Source organism: Nuphar pumila, chromosome 9 (assembly GCF_984573655.1).
Source record: "Nuphar pumila chromosome 9, dmNupPumi1.hap1.1, whole genome shotgun sequence".
NCBI lineage: Eukaryota > Viridiplantae > Streptophyta > Magnoliopsida > Nymphaeales > Nymphaeaceae > Nuphar > Nuphar pumila.
Genome location: NC_143257.1, coordinates 120,810,337 through 120,831,845, shown reverse-complemented (window position 1 = coordinate 120,831,845; position 21,509 = coordinate 120,810,337). Strand labels below are relative to the sequence as shown.

The 21,509-nt window shown below is 37.7% G+C and overlaps 1 protein-coding gene across 1 annotated transcript; it reads left to right on the top strand.

Moving 5' to 3' along the window:
- The first annotated feature begins 1,225 nt into the window (after positions 1-1,225).
- LOC149829122 (auxin-responsive protein IAA16-like) lies at positions 1,226-4,541 on the top strand. The gene is made up of 5 exons (XM_090017906.1): positions 1,226-1,563; positions 2,060-2,280; positions 3,564-3,687; positions 3,873-3,934; positions 4,309-4,541. Exons 1-5 carry the CDS (start codon positions 1,325-1,327, stop codon positions 4,344-4,346), a joined length of 684 nt encoding a protein of 227 aa, XP_089874032.1. The 5' UTR covers positions 1,226-1,324; the 3' UTR covers positions 4,347-4,541.
- The last annotated feature ends 16,968 nt before the right edge of the window (positions 4,542-21,509 follow it).

Sequence of the window (21,509 nt, the reverse complement as noted above, 5' to 3'; positions counted from 1 at the left end):
GTAATTAATTGGGTCAGATTTAGTTTTTATTGTTTAAAATAGCTAATGATCTGATCCGAAATCAATAATATGATTTTCTATCTGGATCTGGATCTGACTTTGAATCCATTCAACCAAGATCTGATTGTGTTCAGTAATGCCAACACCCAACCCGACACATTTAATCCTTAGCTCAAGAGTAGGTGGATCTCATCTTAGCTAGATCTGCTGGGTTACTAACCTTGATATGTGGCTTGCCCCGGTCGAGCACAGGCTGGATCATGGCATATCCAGATCCACATTTGGATGTTGCAAAGTAGGCTTCAAGCTAAATCAGGATCCAAACTAAGTTTGATGTACTAGAGGTGCATCTTTATACGGTTATGCTCGTTCGAATAAGGTTGAAAACAAGTTTTTTACATGAAAATATGATATTGGATAAATTTGATCCGGATCCAACCGAATGTACAAATCTGATTCCAACCCATAACATTCCAATTATGTAAGTTTGAATCCGATTCCAATTAACCTACAAGGGCCCCGCCTTCTTGGCTAGGGATGGCCATAGTTTGTCATTTGACATGGGACTACCATGCTTCAAAAGCCACAGGAGGCGTCCTTTGCCGCAAAAAAGAGAAAAACCCGATTCCAATTTGCATTTGGATCTTATTTTAAGATCCGAATCCTGGAGCGATGCACCTGATTCGGATCGTACATCAACATATTCCGATCCATTTGTGTACATAAAGCGTCAAGGGTATTTTGGAAATTATTTTTTGGTGGCCCTACTTTTGCCTGGTGATGATGGCGACAACCCCTTGCTTTTCGAGCGTTCACCAAGAGACTTGGAAATGACTAAAATAACCCTATTCTGCTTAAACGAAAGTTACGCCTTCAACGTCAGCCCCGTTCTAGCGACTCCACACGAAAGTGGGACGCCACCGTCCTTTTCAGATGAAGTAAGGGTATTTAGATAAAAATATCATAAGGGCCTCGTTCCCACCGTTTTCGGATCGCAAATTAAATCTGGGCTGACCATATTTCCATCCGACGGCGCCCAAGCAGCCGCTGCTCTACCTGCGTGTCCATCCACGCCACCACAATCATTCAGATGCCCCATGGGGAAGTGACGTCATCTCACCCGTGCGAGCCTTCCACTTGTTAATCCCTCATTGGTGGAACCTGACACCGAAGGCAGATTTGGATCCCTATGAACCTTTTGCTCTCGCCTTTATCAAGGCACTCACTCACTCTTAGAGCGCACAGAAGGATAAAAGGTTACACAAGAGTGAAAGATCTTTTGTTTTAGCTGAAACAAAACTTTGAAAGCTTGAAAGGGTTGAAGATGAGCAGCATGGAAAAGAATAAGGAAGAGATGGGTCTCAACTTCGAGGCGACTGAGCTCAGGCTTGGCTTGCCTGGTAAGGATAAGGCGCCGGAGAGCGAGACGCCGAAGGCAGCCGGAAAAAGGGCGTTTGCGGAGACGGCCGGTGCGGTGGACTGGAACCTCAAGCTCGGCGACTCGTTGACAAAGGAGAACCTCCTTCCTTGCACCAATGATCCTGGGAAGCCACCGGCACCCAAGTAAGCAAAAACTTGAACTCCCCTAAACCCCACCATAATTTTTGTGAGGTTTTAGGAATTTGAGGAGGATGGTTTCTAGAAGCATACCCATAATTCTCTTCCATAGAAAAGAGAATGATGGGTTTGGTCTCTTTCATAGAAACTGCACCATCATCTGGTATCTGACTATTTTTTTACTGTTTTTTTGGGTGGTTGTGTTGATAACAATCTCGAACTATCGTTTTTTTTCCAAGAAATTATCTCCTTGTTTCTACTTAGATTCAAAAGAAATGAAAGAGGAAGAAGCCGTCAAATATCATGACCCAAAGAGCGGATAGTAAACATTAATTTTTACTATAATATGCTGTGTTGTTATTTTTATTTATGAAAGAAAAGAAAAAGTGATTATTAGTTGGTTTGTTTATGAAAACTGGTTGTATGTTTATTTTTTTTGTTCTTTCTTTATTTTCGCTTTTGTTCATGGTGTTTGATGCTTGAGAGGTGGTGGTGTATGTAGAACACAAGTGGTGGGGTGGCCACCCGTTCGATCGTTCAGGAAAAACATCTTGTCCGTCCAATCGACCACGAAGGGCGAGGATGGCGAGAAAAGCGGAGCAACGTTTGTGAAGGTGAGCATGGATGGTGCACCTTACCTTCGCAAGGTGGACTTGAAGATGCACAAGAGTTACCAAGACCTGTCCATTGCCTTGGAGAACATGTTCAGTTGCTTCACAATAGGTACGTAACAATCTTATGATGATGATGTTGATATGGCTATGTGAATAATAATAATAATAATAATAATAATAATAATAATAATAATAATAATAATAATAATAATAATAAAAAGATGGTAATGGTTTTAATGAATCCGTTGAGCATACCCCACCATTAAATGTTGATATCATGGGCCGGTTGGCATGAGCTGGCTTGAGTAGCACTTTGCCATGACCGAGCCCAGTGGCATAAAAGGTTGGCTCCGGTAAGCGTTTTTTTTTTTCGGTTTATTACACGGGAAAACCGATGCTAGGTCGGGAGACCTGTTACGCTAGAAAGACCTTTACAACGAACCCTGAGGCCCCTTCCTTGTTAGGGCTTTTTTTTTCTAACTATGAAGAAACCCTCACCAAGACCGGGGTCATTTAATGGGTTAGCCTCCCTGCGAGGTAAAACTCAGAGTTGAAGACACAACCACCCAGCCTTTCGCAACAGCAGCCCCCATGAGCTAGCAGGATTCGATCCTGGGCCTTCAGCTTGACACAAGGCTCCGCTGACCACATGGGCAACCACCGCTGTGGTGCCTCCTCACTAGCCTCTGAGTCCGCCATGCATGATGCAGGTCAAGTTGCTGAACAAGTAGACTTGACTGTCAGTAAGGTTGAATCGCCATGGCTTAGTCATGTTGCTAGCTGCAGATTTCAACCGCAAACCTTGTTAATGGACTAAGGCCGAGTTGTAGCCCTGTGATGGTGAAGACTGTGGGTGGGCCTACTCGGTGTGTCCAACAAGCCATCATGTCTGAGCCATGTTACCGGGCGGGTTAGCTCGATCATGGTTGACTAGGATGAGTCATTCTAGTTGGCTCATTTAGATAGGTTGAGTTGCATATGTATATATGATTGGTCTTCTAATTCTTCTTCTTCTTCTTATTATTATTATTATTGTCATTATCATTATTATTATTTACTGTGACGTGCATCTTAAAATAACCTGACTTAAGACTGTTGATATTAGAGGACTAATTGCTCATTTTAAAGACCTTTACAACGAAAGAGTTTGTCTCGTTAATTTATAGATCTACTCTTGCACTTCTTCAATCATCAACATGCTGCCCTAATCATGCTGATAATAATGATCAGGAATTGTTACCGGATTAATTACAAGAATTATTATCAACTTTTTAAGTAGTATTGTTTAGAAACAAAAATACAGAAAGATCATTAATTTTACATTCATCATCATCATTGTTGTTGAGGTTGTTGGCGATTGTTTAAACTAAAAGTAATCTTTTTGGATCAAAGGGATGAACGGTAGGGATTTCATGAATGAAAGCAAGTTGACTGATCTGCTGAATGGCTCTGAGTACGTGCCTACTTATGAAGACAAGGATGGAGATTGGATGCTGGTGGGAGATGTTCCATGGGAGTAAGTCAACACTAATACCTATAAACATTGAAATTTTTCTAAATTATCCAAATAAACCCATGAAATTAAACTTTGTTACTAATTCAAATAGTTTCTGCAGTAATTTATGCTAATTATGGATGTTAGGTTTTGACAAGTATAACAACAGAATAAATTGTTCATAACAATTTCATATCTTCTTGCAGGATGTTTGTTGATTCGTGCAAACGGCTTCGCATAATGAATGGATCTGAGGCGATTGGACTTGGTTAGATCTAAACCCACATTCCAATTTTAATTATTTGCAATTTTTAGTATTTAATGACTTCATTTTATACTTGATCCCACCCCATGGTTCAAGTCATGGCGTTTGGTTCATGCATGCCTTGAGGCTGTGTCAATATGAATATGAACAGTTGAGATGCAACTGAAATCTAGAGTATCATGCATTTTCTGAAATTCTGGATTTTGGGTGTCATCCAAACATGACAACCAAATATAAAATTTCTGTTCCATATCATGGGATCCTAAAATCTTTGCATAAGTGTATTCCTTTTTTTTCTTTTGTTTTGGTTCTTTGGGCATGTTTTTGTGAGACCTTAAAGAAGAAGACTAATTTTCTTTATTCTCTTCAATTTTTAGCTCCAAGAGCAGTGGAAAAGTGCAAGAACAGGAGCTGAAGACAAAGATGGATAGATGGAAGGGTGGGTGTGTATGGATGTGTTTGTATCAATATGGTTTGATAATATTAGAAAAACAAAGTTGGCATAACTGTTGTGTAGAAGAATCAATAACAGTGGTTTCATGACACTCTTTGCAATGTCTAGACTACTGAATTATGGCGTGGTTAATAATTGATCTTTAAGTTTGTTTCCCCTTTTTTCTTATTCATGATTTTTAATAGCATGTTGCAAGGGATTCTCTTTCTAGCTGTTTTTCTTTATTTATTTAGTTTCTTATTCTAAAGCTCCATATATTTTATTACTACAGTTATTATACTTATTTTTGTTGACATCCCATGTGATTGGTTGTTGAAGTGTTTGTTGGGTTGTTGGGCAATTTATGATCATATAAGTGTTCAAGAACATTGAACCAATTAAAGAAATCAAATCTTTTAGAACTTTATCAATTGATTATGAATATCAAGATTCCCCCAAATGTGCTTTTATATATATGCTTATAATTAAAGTAATCGTAGTTATTGCCAACACTATTAAAATTGTTAATATCATATTATTTTTCTTTAATAAATTGGTGAGTTCTCATTAGTAACTGGTCAAATGTGTTAAAACCAATAAAGTTATAGTAGAGGTTCATAGTGCCATCAAGGCATGAGCCATGCTCCTTCTAGGAGCTTTCTGATGGCATTATGAGTCCCTAAAAATATGCAGCCCACCATCATGATCTTACCTTTCATGATTTATATTTACCATTAAGTAATGTGCATGGTTTTTTATGGTAAAAGCTTTTTCACTGTTAGGATCCAAATCTAAATTCTAACCCATTTAGCCAATACCCGATTCATCGAATATGGTATTAGCTACATTTAATTAGAATCCGAGCCATCTACATCCTTGGAGGCACATATGGGCCTATAACGGGATGTCCAAACCAAAGCAGTGGTTTTTCTCTATTATATACTAAAAAAAAGAAGGAAGTCCTGCAAGCATGTGCACGGGAATCAGTCTTCACAGTAGTGTCGAGAACGAGTTTAATTAAATGGATCAGTTTAGCATCATCCACTTCCATATCCATCCTAGATGGGATGCAAATGGAAATGGTTGATAGGATAGGCACATTTATCCTGACCTGTATTCATTTCTATGCTTAATCAGATCAACCCATGTATCCCATATTTTGGAACATTCATTTATCTTAATCAGATCAATTCATATATGACTTAATTTTGGAGCATTCATTTGGTTAGTCTTTAAAAATGTATCCATCTTCATTTCTGTTTGGCCGGTATGTTCAAGAACCGTATCAACATTAATTCATAACCGGATACAGCACCAAACACACATCTATCAATTGTCCATATGGATGTTGGTATGGTAATCATATCCATAGAAATTGATGTGGATTGAATAGGCCCATAACCAACTCATGTCCAATATATTCATTTCATCTCCGTTTTCAACCATTCCAATCAAGCCTATAAACAAGGAAGACTGGTAAGTGTCTCTCACATAATTAGGGCTGGTAGACGAGCTGAAGAAGACAAGCTTGAAGTGTTCGAGCTTGGCTCATATATACTTGTGGCGAGCCAAGCCAAGTTGAAGCTCATAATCAGTTCGAGTTAAATGAGCCGGTTTTGACCCAGCTTGTTTATAGAAAAATACATTGTTTTAGAGTTAGAAGAAATAAGATTACATATAAAATATATATATATATAATATACTTTATACTAAGCAGAGCCGAATACCTGTTGCTCATATTCAGCTTGGCAAACCTATTTGATGAGTTTGAACCAGTCGAACATGGGCCGAGCCAGAAATGTGCAGTTAAGTGTAGCTAGCGACATGACAAGCTACTACCAAAATAAAGGGCCACACAAACAACTGTAATGGTTATATAATAATGATAGCACGTTAGCACGTAAAAGTTCAAAAAATGAATATTAGAAATGGACCAAGTAAGATGCCAAATCTATAGCATGAATGTAGATATCTTCGGATAGTGTCTGCCATTTTCTTCAATTATGGCAGACTCCATCATAGTGCAGACACCATAAAAGATTGCACCCATGTGATTTGCCTCATTTTGAATGTATTGTTTTTTCAGAACATTCAAGGCATCACATCAACCATAAAGCAGGAAAGGAAGATTGGACACAGTTTTCTACCATTGTCGACATAAAGTTTTCTGAACAGTTATGATGCTGCTGCACTAAAATATGTTCCCCGTCAGGCGTTTGAATCAGCGGAACGCAGCTTCCGCGGGACGCCTGCCACGTGGGGCCCACGGTGGCCCCTATTGCCTACTCCCCCCTTCACCTCCTTGGTGCTCCGCCGGTGCCGACTCCTCCTTCATCTCCTCTGCCGCTCTACTGGAGCTGCCTCCGGTAAACTCTCTCTCTCTCTGGTGCTGGCTCTTGGTGACGGTCGTCGAGGCTTTGTGGCCCTACTGCCTATAGTTAGAGGTGTCAATGGGTCAGGCTTGACCGAATCCGATCCATACCATACCCTATAGTAAGGTTTGGTAATAAACAAGAAGGTTCGATTAGAATATGGATCAGACTCGAAGGGCGAAATTAATAAATGAAGCTGGGTATGGTTTGTGAAATTTTATACTAGACCCAGGCTCTACCCGAGTTCTGATTAAGATCCATAATTTTTCAATGTAAGAAAGATAAAAAAAAAATATTTTACCAGGTATGTTCGGGGTTTGGTTCATGGAAATCCTTATAGGATCTAGGTATGGTTTCTCTTACGGTGAGTTTGATTAGACTCAGATCCAGAGGGGGTTACCATCATTTCAAACCAGGTCTAGGTTTAGTTTTACCTGGATCCGAACCAAACCCGACCTGAACCTACCTATATAATTAACAATCGGGAATTGTGATTTGGGTTCGGGTTTTTCCGAGTCACTAAAATAGAATCCCAAACCCTGACCCAGACAATTTCACAAATATATTTTTATTAAAATATATATATATAATACTCATGCCCGGTAAGGTACCCGGTAAAAAGCAGGGTTGGGTTGGATACCTGCCTAGTGCTAGCACAAAATGGGCAGGTGTCCCATTAGGCTTCACCTGTACACCCCCATAGGTTAGTTGGGGGTGGGCGCCCTCTCCTAACGGAATGAAGCCATGCATTTTTCACTGCAAATGGTTGGTTTTCTATAGGGGTGTCAACGGGTCAGGTTTACTCAAACCCGACACTGACCAAACCCTATAGGGTTCAAGTATGGTGATAAATAAGAAGACCCAATTAAGACTTGGGTCCGAACCTGAAGGTTTGATTAATACATGGATCCAGGTATAGTTTGTGAAATTTTATACCAGACCCGGGCCTGACCTGTGTTCTGATTAAGACCTGCAAATTTTTAATGTAAAATGATAAAAAAATATTATTTTATCGGGTATGGTTCATGTAGTACTTATTGGATCTGAGTATGGTTTTTCTTATAGTGACCCTATTAAACTCGGATCCAGACCTGATACCATACTCAAAAATTTAGTCCAAGTCTGATTTCACATGACTCCTAACCAAACCCGACCCGTTGACATCCCTAGTTTTATATATCTATATCTACTACTTAAATACCGATGAAGGGTAACGGCAGGACAAAGTGTGACACCTTTATGAGTTTTTACAAATGACATGCATGTGTTATTAGTTTTATTGTCATTTTTTTAATTGTTCTGTTACTTTTATGAAAAAACCCTCACCAGAACCGGGTCACTTAATCAGCAAAAAGGCGAGGGCAAGGCATGGTTGTAGTTTATTGGATGAACACGTCTGATTTGTGGGGGCACAAAAATATAAATGTAATAATTGCAAAAGTGCCGCTGATTCTTAATGGGCAAGTGTAAGACTTTATGCCTTTTCACAGATGATGTACACAGAAGAATGTTTTAACCGTCATTTATAAATTCTTTCACCCTTAAACTTTACCACTTGATATCTTTATGAGGAATGACAAATTAACATGTACAAGCTATTAGGTATTTTGGTATATTTTTTTAATTATTAGTTAAAAGAGGTCGGGGTAGGGCTAGAAAGACATGAATGGAGGTGATAGGAAAGGATATGAATGCTTTGAACCTCACAGAGGACATGACATTGGATAGAAATGAATGGAGGAGAAGGATTCATGTGGAAGACCCAGAATGATTTTCTTTGTTGGTTCATATCGCCGACCCCAATTGTTTTGGGATGAAGGCGTAGTTGTTGTTTGTTTGTTTGTTGTATGCTCTTTATGTGGTTTGTAATTTGTTTAAATTGTCGTGATTGTGTATGCAGTGAGCATGCATTCTGGTTTGAGCGTGAGCATATCTTGTTGAAAAATGACAAAGGTAATATGTATTTTCAATTGAAATTATGTGAGTTGTTTTGACCTTGATGTTTGTTGCCATACTACTTACTGAAAAAAGCTTCTTTGTTACGTAAGGAGGCGAGCTTAGAAAGCGGGAAACTTCTCATTTTTTTTCTCAAAAGGCTAGGAAGCTTTAAGAAATATGCTTCCAAAATATGGGAACCCTAATTTTTTTTAGAGAGGAGCTGGCTTCTTAAAATAATTCCCTTTTGCATTCTTAACATTTTTCTCTTGCTTCTGGCCACTTCTCACTAGCTTTCTTCAAAATTTGTATGTTTTTTATATTAAAAAATAATGTCTCTGTTGTTTCATTCTCATGTAAAGGAAATGCTTTACATGGGGGGGGGTGAGCATGAATTTATGAAAAATCATGCCAACTTAGGTCGTGTGATTTTTTTTTTTTTTAGGGAAGGAGGTATGAATGGATTTACACAAAAAGTGATAGATGGTGAAAAAAATGAGACCCACTTGTGCCATCATGGCACTTTCCCACCATGATGATTTGATGTTTGTTACATTCATGGTGGGAAAGGATTATATAAGCTCATCCCTTTCTCATGTAAGTTGCTAGAAACAAAGGAGATTTAATTTTTTATAACAAGTTTAAATGTTGGTTTTACATAATTTTTTATTTGGTTTTGCTCGCACTTCATATTGTTTTCTATGTGTTTCCTTTTCATCTTTCATGCACATGAATATTCGGTTGACAACCTGTTATAGACTACCCTAGATCCGACCCAGAGAAGTGATTTCGGATCTGATCGAGATAAGATGTTCAACCTAGAGTCCCATTTAGGCGGGGATTGTGGGAGAAGTCCAGCTAGGTTGGATCTGTAGGAGACGTCCAACCTAGAGTCCCATTTAGGCTGGAATGCCCCTTGAGCTTTTACCTATTTTTTCTTTTGAACTCTATAAATAGATATGTACATAACTTAATTGTCTTATGAATGAAAGTAGATTAATTATTTTTTTTCGTCCACCTTGTTTTTGAAACCCTAAACCTAGAGAGAACACTTTTTCTTCTCCTCTTTCACATCTTTCTCAGCAGCAACCCACCTAGAAGGATCAATATCAATTATCTGAAACAAATTTATCTCTTTCTCGGCTTTTCTCTATGTCAGAGTCTTTTTGAGGCAGGATTTTTACAGAAATTGTCTTTCTTTAGGGTCAGGTTTTTAACTGTGGTATCAGAGCGAGGCATTTTGCGGGATCAAGAATGACCAAATCTACGTTTTTCAATGCAAACATGATGTTGTCTTATGTGACAGCAAAGGCCCACACCCTTCTCAAATCTCGAATACGTTTCTTAGAGTGTTCAACGAACACCGTGAACCCTTCCTGCTATCGATGGTGCACTATGAACGAGATCAACGACGACAGGAGTAGCTACATCCAACCTTTGGATGGTTGATCCGTGCTATAAAAAGACAGATTTGACAATCAGACACCCTCATGTTTATGGATGACTATGGTCCTCAGATATATAGTAGATCAGAGGTTATGATTTTGGTATGTTATTCTATGCTTCACGTAGATCCAAATTGCTTTTTTAATCGTGTGAAACAAACAAGTATTGAGGGAGATACGCCCTTATGAATTTGAGCCCAAGATTATGTCAGAATTTTGAGTTTCGATCAATCTCCATGTCCATGCATGACTTAATTTCCAAAAAAATTTCAAGATCATGTGTCTCCAAAAAATCCAAATAAATCAAATCCCAAACCTTATCTGAACGAAGAATACCTGTAAGTTTCTGTCCTTTCTCTGTCCATGTATGCGTAGAATATACATGTATTTGTTCAAGTACATGTTATATGCAGCATCGCTGCATGTTGGGCATGCAGCAACCTGCTTGACAGCCACCCATATATCTTGGCATTTCTCGAGATTGGTATGGTATCGATTCATTTCGAGATGGATGATCATCAGCAGCGGAGCTGCATAAAAAATGACCGCTTTGTTCAATTTGGGAACTGTTAGAGAAACATAAATTTGAACCAACATTAATTAATGCTCGTTATGGGGATAATTGAAAGTAGGCAGAAAAATAGGGCAAGCCCAAAAATCTCAAATTATCGTAGAGCAATTTTCCAGATTATCCCAATTTTTTAGACAAGTGGGGGTGCATCAACGCATGGTCCCATTATTGTTTGCACATGGCGTCTATCACATGGACACGTGGTGTCTAGAGACAAGATCGCAGGATACGACGCATGCCTTGATCCGTACATACCAATTATCTGAATCGGACCTGTATCGTTTGGCCAACGATTCAGGTGAATTGGCCGGATACGATTTTCAAGTGAATCGTTTTGAATCAGCCAAACAATACTTAAAAAATATCGCATGTCAAATCAAAACGTGACACATGTTAAAACTATTAAAATAATACAAAAAATTTAAATTTAAGCTAGTTTTTACATTTATTAAAAAATAACAGATTCGTATCGTATCAATTTTCTAGCAATACGGGCCAATACAACACTGGTACAGACAATATTTTTGTAAATGCTAATAATTTTGGTACACTTTCAAACAATGGTAAATCTATTTATATATATAAAATATCAAAACATTTGCTTTTTGACAGTAAAAACGTAAAAAGCCCATGTCGTTGTGTCTTATTTTGCTACAAATTTGCTATTCGTATTGTGTTACGGTTTGTGGCTACCTTTGTCACTAAGGGTGTCAACGGGTCCGGTTTACCTGGATCCGAACCAAAACAAACCCTATAGGGTTCGGATATGGTGACAAATAAAATGACCTGATTAAGACTGAGGTCCGCACCCGACGGTCCGATTAATACATGGACCCGGGTATAGTTTGTGAAATTTTATATCAGACCCGGGCCCGACCCAAGTTTCGATTAAGACCCGCAATTATCGGAACCAAACCAGACCCATTGACACCCCTATTTGTCACACACACACACACACATATATATATATATATATATATATATATATATAGAGAGAGAGAGAGACGGGTGGAGTTATATATATATATATATATATATATATATATATATATATATATATATATATATATATATATATATATAGAGAGAGAGAGAGAGAGAGAGAGAGAGAGAGAGAGAGACGGGTGGAGTTAATTGAGCTATGAATCTTATATTTCACACAATTCATAATCAATAGCCTTGATTGAATAGATCTGTCTTCAATTCTACGTATCAAATAGGAAGGTAACACCATTTCATGGTTTATTACAAAGCACATCTTTCATGGTTATTAGAGGGCTGAAGGTTAAGAGTAATGCACTCATTAGTCTTCCCATAGCACATTTTTTTTAAAAAAAATATGACGAGTAGGGTTGATAAACGAGCTTTAAGTGTTCAAGCTTGGCTTATTCAAATGACGAGCCAAGTCGAGTTCAAGAACATAATCAGATCAAGTTAAACACGCCGAGTTCGAGCTGATTTGTTTATAGATAAAATATATTGTTTTAGAGCTCAAAGAAATAGGATCACAAAAAAATACATGTAAAATATATATAAAATATATTTCTTGAGCTTATACCAGTTGAGCCGAGCTAAGTATCTATTGCTCATATTTAGCTTTATGAGCCTATTTTACGAATTTGAAGCTCTTTATGAATCGAACATTACAACTAAAACACAAGGTCTCAGATTTTTTTTTTTGTTTTAGTGAAAAGTTCTTAAAATAACCCTTAGAGATCAGTTTTTAAAAATTGGTTGCTGGTTTAGGTTACATGCTAGGACAAGGTTTTTAGCTGGTTTTCTCATGCAAGCCACGTTAGCAGATGTTGAAATTTGTTCTGCTGTTAGGGATCTATCTGGGTGGAAAGCTCCTGGCTTTGACGGTTTTTCGATAGACTTCTTTCGTATCTTTTGGTCCTGCGTAAAGAATGACATTCTTCAGGTCTTTGCTGAATTCCATCGCAACTGTCGGTTGTCGGTCCACACTCATCTGACAATTGTCTCTCTCATCTCTAAGGATGCGGCATCCCCAAACATCTTGAGATTTTGCCCAATCTCGGTGTTGGAGGGATCTACCGTATTATCGCTAAGGTTTTGGCTAATTGGCTCCGTACAGTCGCACCTTGAATTTTCTCAGACTGCCAGTTCGCCTTCATCTCTCAAAGGCGGATTAATCATTCCTTCATTTTAGCCTCCGAAGTTCTGCATTCACTGAATACCAGCGGTCAACCATTTTTCTCTCTTAAGCTAGACTTCCATATAAAGCTTTCAACTCGGTACATTGGCCTTTTTTTTTCATATGCTTGACAACCTTGGTTTTGGTCGTCGCTTCTCTAGTTGGGTGTGCGAACTAGTTACTAATGCTCATTCTCAAATTAAGATCAATGGGGCCAAAGGCCAGCAGTTCAAGCTCGGGCGCAGTAACCGACAAGGTTGCCTTCTTTTTTCTCTGTTTTTTAATGCTATCACTGAAGGTCTTGTGGTCTTGCTGATGAAGGCCGTGGAACATCGACTTATTGATTCTCTCAAAATCGCGGACTTCCCTTACCATATTCTTACTTACGCAGATGGCATGATTCTTTTCGGTCGCGCCACCATTCAATAAATTTTGTGATTCAATCTAATCCTCCAATTTTCCTTTCACTGTCCAGGTTATCACTGAACAACGGTCAATGTTGTTTGTCCATGTTTAATGTCCTCCCTTCTTTGCTTGCTATTGAGCAACAAATTTTTGGTTGCACCTCCTTGGAGCTTCCTATTTCCTACCTGGGTCTCCCCCTTCAGCTATCACTACAAGAAAAATGTTAATTAATGATGAAAATTTGTGACAAATTATTTTTTTCACAAATTTGTGATGGATTAGCTAGAGAAAACTAGCCGTCTCCAAAATTGGAATTTGTGATAAAATTAGCGACAAAAAAATTTTGTCGCAAAATCCATCGCTAATTAGCGACAAAATTTTTCTGTCTCAAACTCCGTAGCAAATTCGCGATGGATGAGCGACAAATTTTTTTATCGCAAAATTCATTGCTAATTAATGATGGATTTTGTGACAAAATTTTTATGTCGCTAATTTTTTATTTAAACCTCGAAATTCTCCCTCCCCTCTCTCTCTCTTGCTCTCTCTCTCTCTCTCGAATGGAACCCTTGCCTCTCATCGTCTACCCTCTCTTTCTTCGGCCATCTCCATTGTCGACCTCTCCTCTCTCTCAGTTGAGCCCTTGCCCCTACTCTTTCCCTCTCTCTACCTTTCTCTCAGCAGAGCCCTTGCCCCCATCATCGGCCCTCTCTTCGGCCACCACCGTCGTCAGCCTACTCTCTCCGACCACCACTGTCACTGGCCTCCTCTCTCTCAACAGAACCCTTGCCCCCCATCGTCGACCTCTCCTCTCTCTCAGCCGAGCCAGACCTTATCGTTGTCTTCGTTCAGTAAGCAACCCTCTCTCTTTGATTACCCCCAAATTAGCCTGACGGAGAAGTGGACGACCTCAGGAGGATGTTCGCCCCTCAGAGGAAGGGGTGGCCTGGATGGACACTCACCCTAGGAAAGGCCGACGCTGGCGGCGACTGCAAGAGCTCCGTAGCTGCCTCCCCTGTGATGGAGAATGCCTTCCTGGAAGCCCATCCTCCACTGAGGGCTTCGCTCGAGGACAATGGCGGAATTGTGATGCCTGGCACGTTTTCTTCTCTGAGGGAGGCGCAGATCTGGAGGTGGTTCAGGGAGCCCGGCATGCTCGACCAGACTTCGTCGAGCGTCTATCAAAACATGGCTTTTGATTTATGGAGTGGTGATGATAGGCTACTTTTTTAGTCGATTTGTGGATACTATCCTTGTATTCATGAACGTTGCAGGTGGTTGCTGTGAAGCAACTTGACAGAAATGAACTGCAAGGTAACAAATAATTTTTGGTGGGGGTTTTGATGCTTAGCCTTTTGCATCATCCTAACCTTGTCAATTTGATTGGTTATTGTGCCGATGGAGATCAACCTTGTAGTCTATGATTTGATGCTATTGGGGTCGCTCGAGGACCATTTACATGGTTAGTTGTGAACTTGGTTTTCAAAAATTCTCTTGAATGCTTTATTTTGTTATCCTGCTGCATCAGTTTTTATGTTGCATATTGGGAATTGGATAATTTTCTGGTGTTTATTGTGTCAAACTGTGAATAATATGGTATTTATTGTGTCGAACTATGAATAATATGGCATTGCCTAATGACTAAACATGGCCAAAATGTATGTCTATTTTGTTTAGGTTAATGCAATTATAATTAGCTTCTTTGGATCATAGGTTTAATACCCTATTATTCTTTTGCAATTAATTGTCTATGGGAAGCATCTTAAAATGCACTTTTTGTCCATCTTATTGGTAGGTTGTTCTTCTGCAATTGTTGGTCTCTTGGAAAGGCCTTGTTTGGCATCTCATTTGTAATGCAATCTTGTACGATTGTTGAGAAGCTGCCTTTTTTCTTCTCATCGTTTTTACTTTTACATATTGGTCTTGTCTATCTTTTGGATACACAAAATAAGATATTGAATCGGACTCTTCATCTATGGCAGTCACTATGACCATACTGTTTTTATAAAATATCAGTAGATAGTGAAGCAAGTTTCATAAACAAAATGTATTTTGGTGCACAATATCATTGTGATTCTATAATGTCATTCTTTTTTATTTTTTTACTTTTGTATTAGATTAGTGTTCTATGAGAATGTCTAGTAGGAATCTAAACTGTCATGTCTCATAGATCATGTACATTATTGACGAACAGATCACTATATATATATATATATATCAGCTTCACTAGTTTAACATTTGTACTTAGCATACTGGAAGTGCGGTAGTACTCAATGTACGACAAAAGACCGAAATACAATTCATGGTTGGTGTGACATCTAAATATTGGGACTCCTAGTGCATATGCCATGTTCGGTTCATGATTCCACAGTTAGGTTCATATGCAATGTCTCATGTTCCATTGAATGCGGCATAATAGGCCATGAGAGCACATATTGAACACTTCATAGAAATTAATTCTATGTTATCCAGGCCTTCTAATTGACATAATTGCTACTATTCTACAGGCATATTCAGGTACTGTTTGTTGGCCTCTGAATTCTTTATCACTTCACAGAGCGTGATAAGATTGAGAATGAAATAAAAGGGAAGTTTTTCTTGCATCAACTTATGTGCATGGGAATCTCCATGGTACAAGTATTGTTGCCATTGAGGCAGTAGCATATGCTGGAAAGGTATGCATACAAGCTGCTCCTTTGTGAGCAATCCCACTCCTTTAAACCATGAAGTTTCAGTTTACACTGGGCATCTTTGGTTGTGTTGTAGAGGTGCATTCTTGACATGGATGTTCAAGGAGCAAAATCTGTTAAGATGAGTTCCCTTGAAGCAATATTTGTCTTTATCTGCCCCCCAAGCTTTGAAGAGCTTGAGAAGCGTCTTAGTGAAAGGTAGTTTTGAATATCTAAACCTCTAAGCTTAGTCCAATTATTTATCTTCATCAAGCTGAATGCAATTGTGCTGATTATAAACAGAGGAACAAATCCAGAAGCATCTTAGAAATGCAAAAATAGAGCTTCAGCAGAGTAGATCCTCTGGTGTCTTTGAACATGTATTGATCAATGATGATCTTGAAACCTGCTATGAAAATCTCAAGGTACCCAATCCATCTATTCTGAGTTACTTTGTACATTGGTTAAGCATCTTAGTCACCCCATCCAAGAGGCAAAACAATTGTGCCACCTCTTAGTATGAAACTATCGCTCATTTTAAGTGAGACTTGTGCTTTACAAGTGACCTTGCCATGCAACAATGAAGAACGTTGAGTTACCTGTTGGTTATTCTGTATTGCAATTGGAACTCACAGGTTTTGAGCTACATGTGAGTATATGATTTTGTATTTGCATGTTCCGTTAAGTGAAAGATGGGGTGTAAGGCTGTATTTTCATCTTTACTATATAATGGTTTGCCATCCTTGCTAATTAATGGAAATGTTAAACACTTGTCTTTTGCATCTGTCACCCTACTTTAGTCGTACAGTTTACAACCTTTGTAGTTGTATTATTCTTTTAAATAATGAATTTGTGTTGCAATTTAAGATGTGCATACTGACTACTTTTGCATGTTTTGTTAATTTCATACACAGACACCAAAACAACATTTTGTTGCTAATCTTCAAAACGGCAATGCTGTCGATGGAAGTGAACCAACTCTTTTTCTTAATAAATCTAATGCATCTGTCCTTAGAAAGTTAGACCCTGACAGTCTAAAGCATTTGGAAATCACTCCTTAAGAGAAAGGTTGTCCTTAATTGAACTGTTTCATTACTTATTGCACTAGTACAATGACTCGTGAACTTATTATTATTTTTTTTGTTCATTCATTTTAGGTTGAAGGCATTAGAGGAGAAACTTTTGCAAGATTTTCAGGAACTGCAATGTGAAAGAGACAGGAGGATGTCATCGGAAGCTCATGTGAGATTCTTCTCTGATGACATTCACTCTTCAGAGATATCATGATATGTTCGGATTTTCTTGTCTACTCAACTAAGGCTTCTTATAATGTAGTTGACATTCATCTCAGATGTATATCTTCTTCATAGAAGATGTTCCTTGTAGTACAAATATAACACCAGACATGCCACTACACTTCATTGACACAGTCAAACCGGTGTGACAACTATAAACTCCTTATGATTAGGTGGTTTCCTATAATATATTGATTCTAGCTGTTCATCCATGTATAATTGGGTTAAGGTCTACTAGTCCTGGTGTCTTTGCATTTGCTTATTTCCTTAAGCATACATTTTACCATCAGATTGTTTGACTATTATCTTATTATTGCTTGTAATCACTAAACATGACTTTTATAGATTCTTTAGCATTGTTTGGTTTCTTGATCACTAAACATGACCTTAAGCATACATTTTTATCATCAAATTGTTTGACTATTATCTTCATTATTGCTTGTAATCACTAAACATGACTTCTATTGCTTTGTTTTGTTGCACATGGTTCTCTATTGGCACATAAAAGAGTACATGTTAGCCTGATTCTCCTCTTGACATGGGTCATATTTACTTTCTGCATTTCGTAGATGTAATAGACTTGAAATTGCCAACTTAGGTGGTCTTGCCACTAATGCAAGTATCTAAAAAATAAAACATGAGCATTCATTAAATAAAAAAATTAACATTAACAACGAAATGCATATTAGCATTAACAATATCATGTCATAATTAAAAAATGTATTTTAGCATTAACAACCAAATGTTTATATATATATATATATATATATATATATATATATATTAGAAAATGCATGTTTCCATTTTATTGGAACTGGGTATAGTTTTTCTTATAAAAATTCAGTTAAATCTGAATCTTGATTTGATACCTACATTACTTAGTCGGATTCAGGTTTGGACCCACTCATTTTAACATAGGTCTAACTGATGAGTTGTGGAGCTTGATTCAGAGTTTTTACCCTTGTAGTAAGGGGGGTTTGGGGGCTCCCCCCAGCGCGCATCCCTAATTTGTTGGCCTTGATTTTTTTGGGGGCTTATGTTTGAGACCCAGTGTTTTATAGATCTGACTCAATTTTTTACTAGCAGCTTAGTTAAAACTGCGTAAAAAAAATCCTAATTTTTTGGTCAAATGAGGACTTTGGCCCTCATTTGACTAAAAAATTCAAAACGTGTACGCCTCGTCTTGAGGCGTGCCTCGCCTCAAGGCACGCGCCTCAAGGCGTGCACCTAAGAGCGTATGAGGCGCACGCCTCAGGGCTCTTTTTTTATTTATTTTTTTAAATTTTGTGATGGATTAGCGACGGATATTATCCGTCGCTAATATTCAGCGATGAATTTTTGATGTTTTGTGACGGATTATATTTTGACGCTAATCTGTCACTATGTTAGCGACGAAATATAATCCATCGCACAACCAAATCAGTGCTTATTTAGCGACGGACTCGTGATGGAATATGACATTCACTAATCTATCGCAAATTAGCTTAGTAGGTTTGAGCTTAGCTTAGTAGGTTTAGGGTCTAAATTTTATTGCTTTTAACTTTAAAAAAAAAATTTATAAATGAGCTTGCTCGTCTCATTTAGCTCAAGCTTTTCATGAGCTACAGCTTGGCTTGACACAAGAAATGAGTTAAGCTTGAACACCCTATGTTCGGTTGGTCCGACTGATTTTATTAGAAAGTGAGTTGGAATACATTGGGTTCAATAATGAACCCATACTTATGCACGTGAAGTGCAAATATACCCATTAAAGGGAAACAACACAAGCACATAATGTGCTAACCCATAAAAAGGGAAAAATATGACATAAAGTCATAAGTTGCATATCATTGAAGAAATAATGGACAAGGGGTAAAAACCCCATTACAATGGAGCATAAGCTCCCTCAAGGATGAGAAAATACAAAGGGGGAGACCCCTATTTATAACACAAGAAAGGAGCCACTTAGGGGGCTCCCAAATGAGTCGTTGGGAGCCCCCAACGGTCACATTTGTGACCGTTGGGGGCTCCCCAACGACTCTTTGGGGAGCCACCCTAGGTTGCGCAAACCACGAAAAAATAAAAAATAAAAAATAAAATAAAAGATAAAATTACAAACATATTCCAAATGGAATATGCGTAAAACTGGAAATGTCTAAACTACCCCTATGCCTATAAATAGAGAAATATATATTTTATATATATGATTAGGATAATACATATGCATATATACCATATATGAATATGTATTATACTTTATATATATAAAATATATATAATATTACAAATGTTGAATGATACATTTTAACACCCCCCCCTCAAGCTTTGCGTGGGGGAACGAAAAGGTTGAAGACGGCAAGAAGAAGAATCTCAAAGCTTCAAGAGCCTTCAGAACGAATGCCATTGTAAATATCTTCCTCCAATGTCTTTATCGATGAGCACCTTCTATCCAAGGGACTTCCTTTTCTCTTATCTTCAAGATCCTGAGAAAAGAAACCAACAAAGAACAAGTAAAAAATACCTTTGCACTTTACTTAAAAAGGAACATTCCTAACAAGGTGCAAAATTTATGTATAATATGATAATTACTTTAGCATGAAACGAAAAATTTAGAAAACCAAAGTTTCTAAATCATACATTATGTTAAAACAAAAAAATGAGCGGAAGCACATTATGCAAAAATAAATTGCAAGAATGCATAATGCATTCATAAGGTCCAACATTGGACAAATATAACCCCATAATGAGGAATAACAAAAAGATCTACGAAGGGATACCACAAGAAGCCTACGAAGAGGCATAAAATACATATGCTTTATTGAATGAGGGCCCAAAAAGGCCATAAAGAGCATATACTTATCATGAAATGAATTAATACTCAAAGAACTCATTAATGAACATGCTTCAAATATGTAATGAAGTGACAAGCAAGAGAAACAAAGTCTCCAAACATACTTTAGGCAAAATAAACCCAAGAGTTCACAAGGTTTTAAAATCATTTATGAAAGACATACTTAATACACATTTTGCATATAAGGGTGGAAAAAACCATAAGCACTTAATATATAGATTAAATGCTAAGAAACCAACATGACATGCATATCAAAAATATGATTTGCTTGAAAAACACAAGTCATGAATGAAATTTTGCAAATTTCAACAATAGTTTATCCATTACAAACATCTTCCTCATTAGTCCTCCAAAACCCATAAATCAAGTGTATAAGCTACTAGATCAAGAATATAAAGTCATTAAAGGCCAAAGACACACACAAAGGTGTGTAAAAGAACCTCTTGTCTACATATAATAATACTTGAAATAAGTGCATCTACGACAAGAACAAGAGAATACATGCCAACATGGACTAAAAAGTATCTCTTGTCTACGTAAAAAGTACACTTAAAACCAAGTATGTTCAGCTACTAGAACAAGAGTAATAAGTCAACCATGGGCTTAACACATAATACATCTCTTGTTTACATATGATAACACTGTAAATGAGTGAAATAAGCCAACCATGGGCATACATCTTAAGCGACTAGAACAAGGACACAAACGCCAACATAGGCTAAAAATCACACACCATGGTGTGAATCAACGTGCCTTGTCTACATATAAAAACACTCAAGACAAGTGTGTTCAGCTACTAGACCAAGAGAGCAAAAGCCAACAAAGGGCTAAAAACACACGAAGGTGTAATAAAATTCTTGTCTACATATGATGACACTTAGATAATGGGCATAAAAGGAAAAGACTTTTGAGGCAATAAACTTGTAATGAAAATAATACCTCGAATAAAACAATACTCCTTTTAAAATGAATTCTCATAACAATAACATGCATGTAAAAAATATCTTCAACAAGATACTATAATCGATAAAATAAAATTCTTGAGAACAAATGTGTGAACATACACACACCAAGAACACTTAGAATACTTGTGCAAAATCACAAGAATACATGTGCAAAATCACAAGAATACATATGCACAACGAGCACCACATACGGAATCACAAATGTGCAAATGCACTCATAAGATTCATAAACAAATAAAAGGTTGGGCTATAATCCCAAAACATCTTGATTTTAAAAGTACCTTAAAACATTTAAGGTTTCAAATACCATATGTCCATCACATTTACTTAGAAGCATCCATAATATCAATGGCACAAGAACAAACTAGTGACACACTCATATATCAAATCATTCTAGAGTCCCAAGGTGCCCATAACTCACCTCAACCACCATCTATAATATGGTAAGTGGACAATCTAAAAAGGCATAACAACGAGTGTCACACTCATAATTAGAGATCATATAC

Excerpts from the sequence above, each read along its gene's own strand:
- LOC149829122 (XM_090017906.1), top strand. The coding sequence starts at position 1,325 with ATGAGCAGCATGGAAAAGAATAAGGAAGAGATGGGTCTCAACTTCGAG. Across the intron at positions 2,281-3,563 it reads GTTCAGTTGCTTCACAATAG|GGATGAACGGTAGGGATTTC; the intron begins GTACGTAACAAT and ends TTTGGATCAAAG. Across the intron at positions 3,688-3,872 it reads GTGGGAGATGTTCCATGGGA|GATGTTTGTTGATTCGTGCA; the intron begins GTAAGTCAACAC and ends ATCTTCTTGCAG.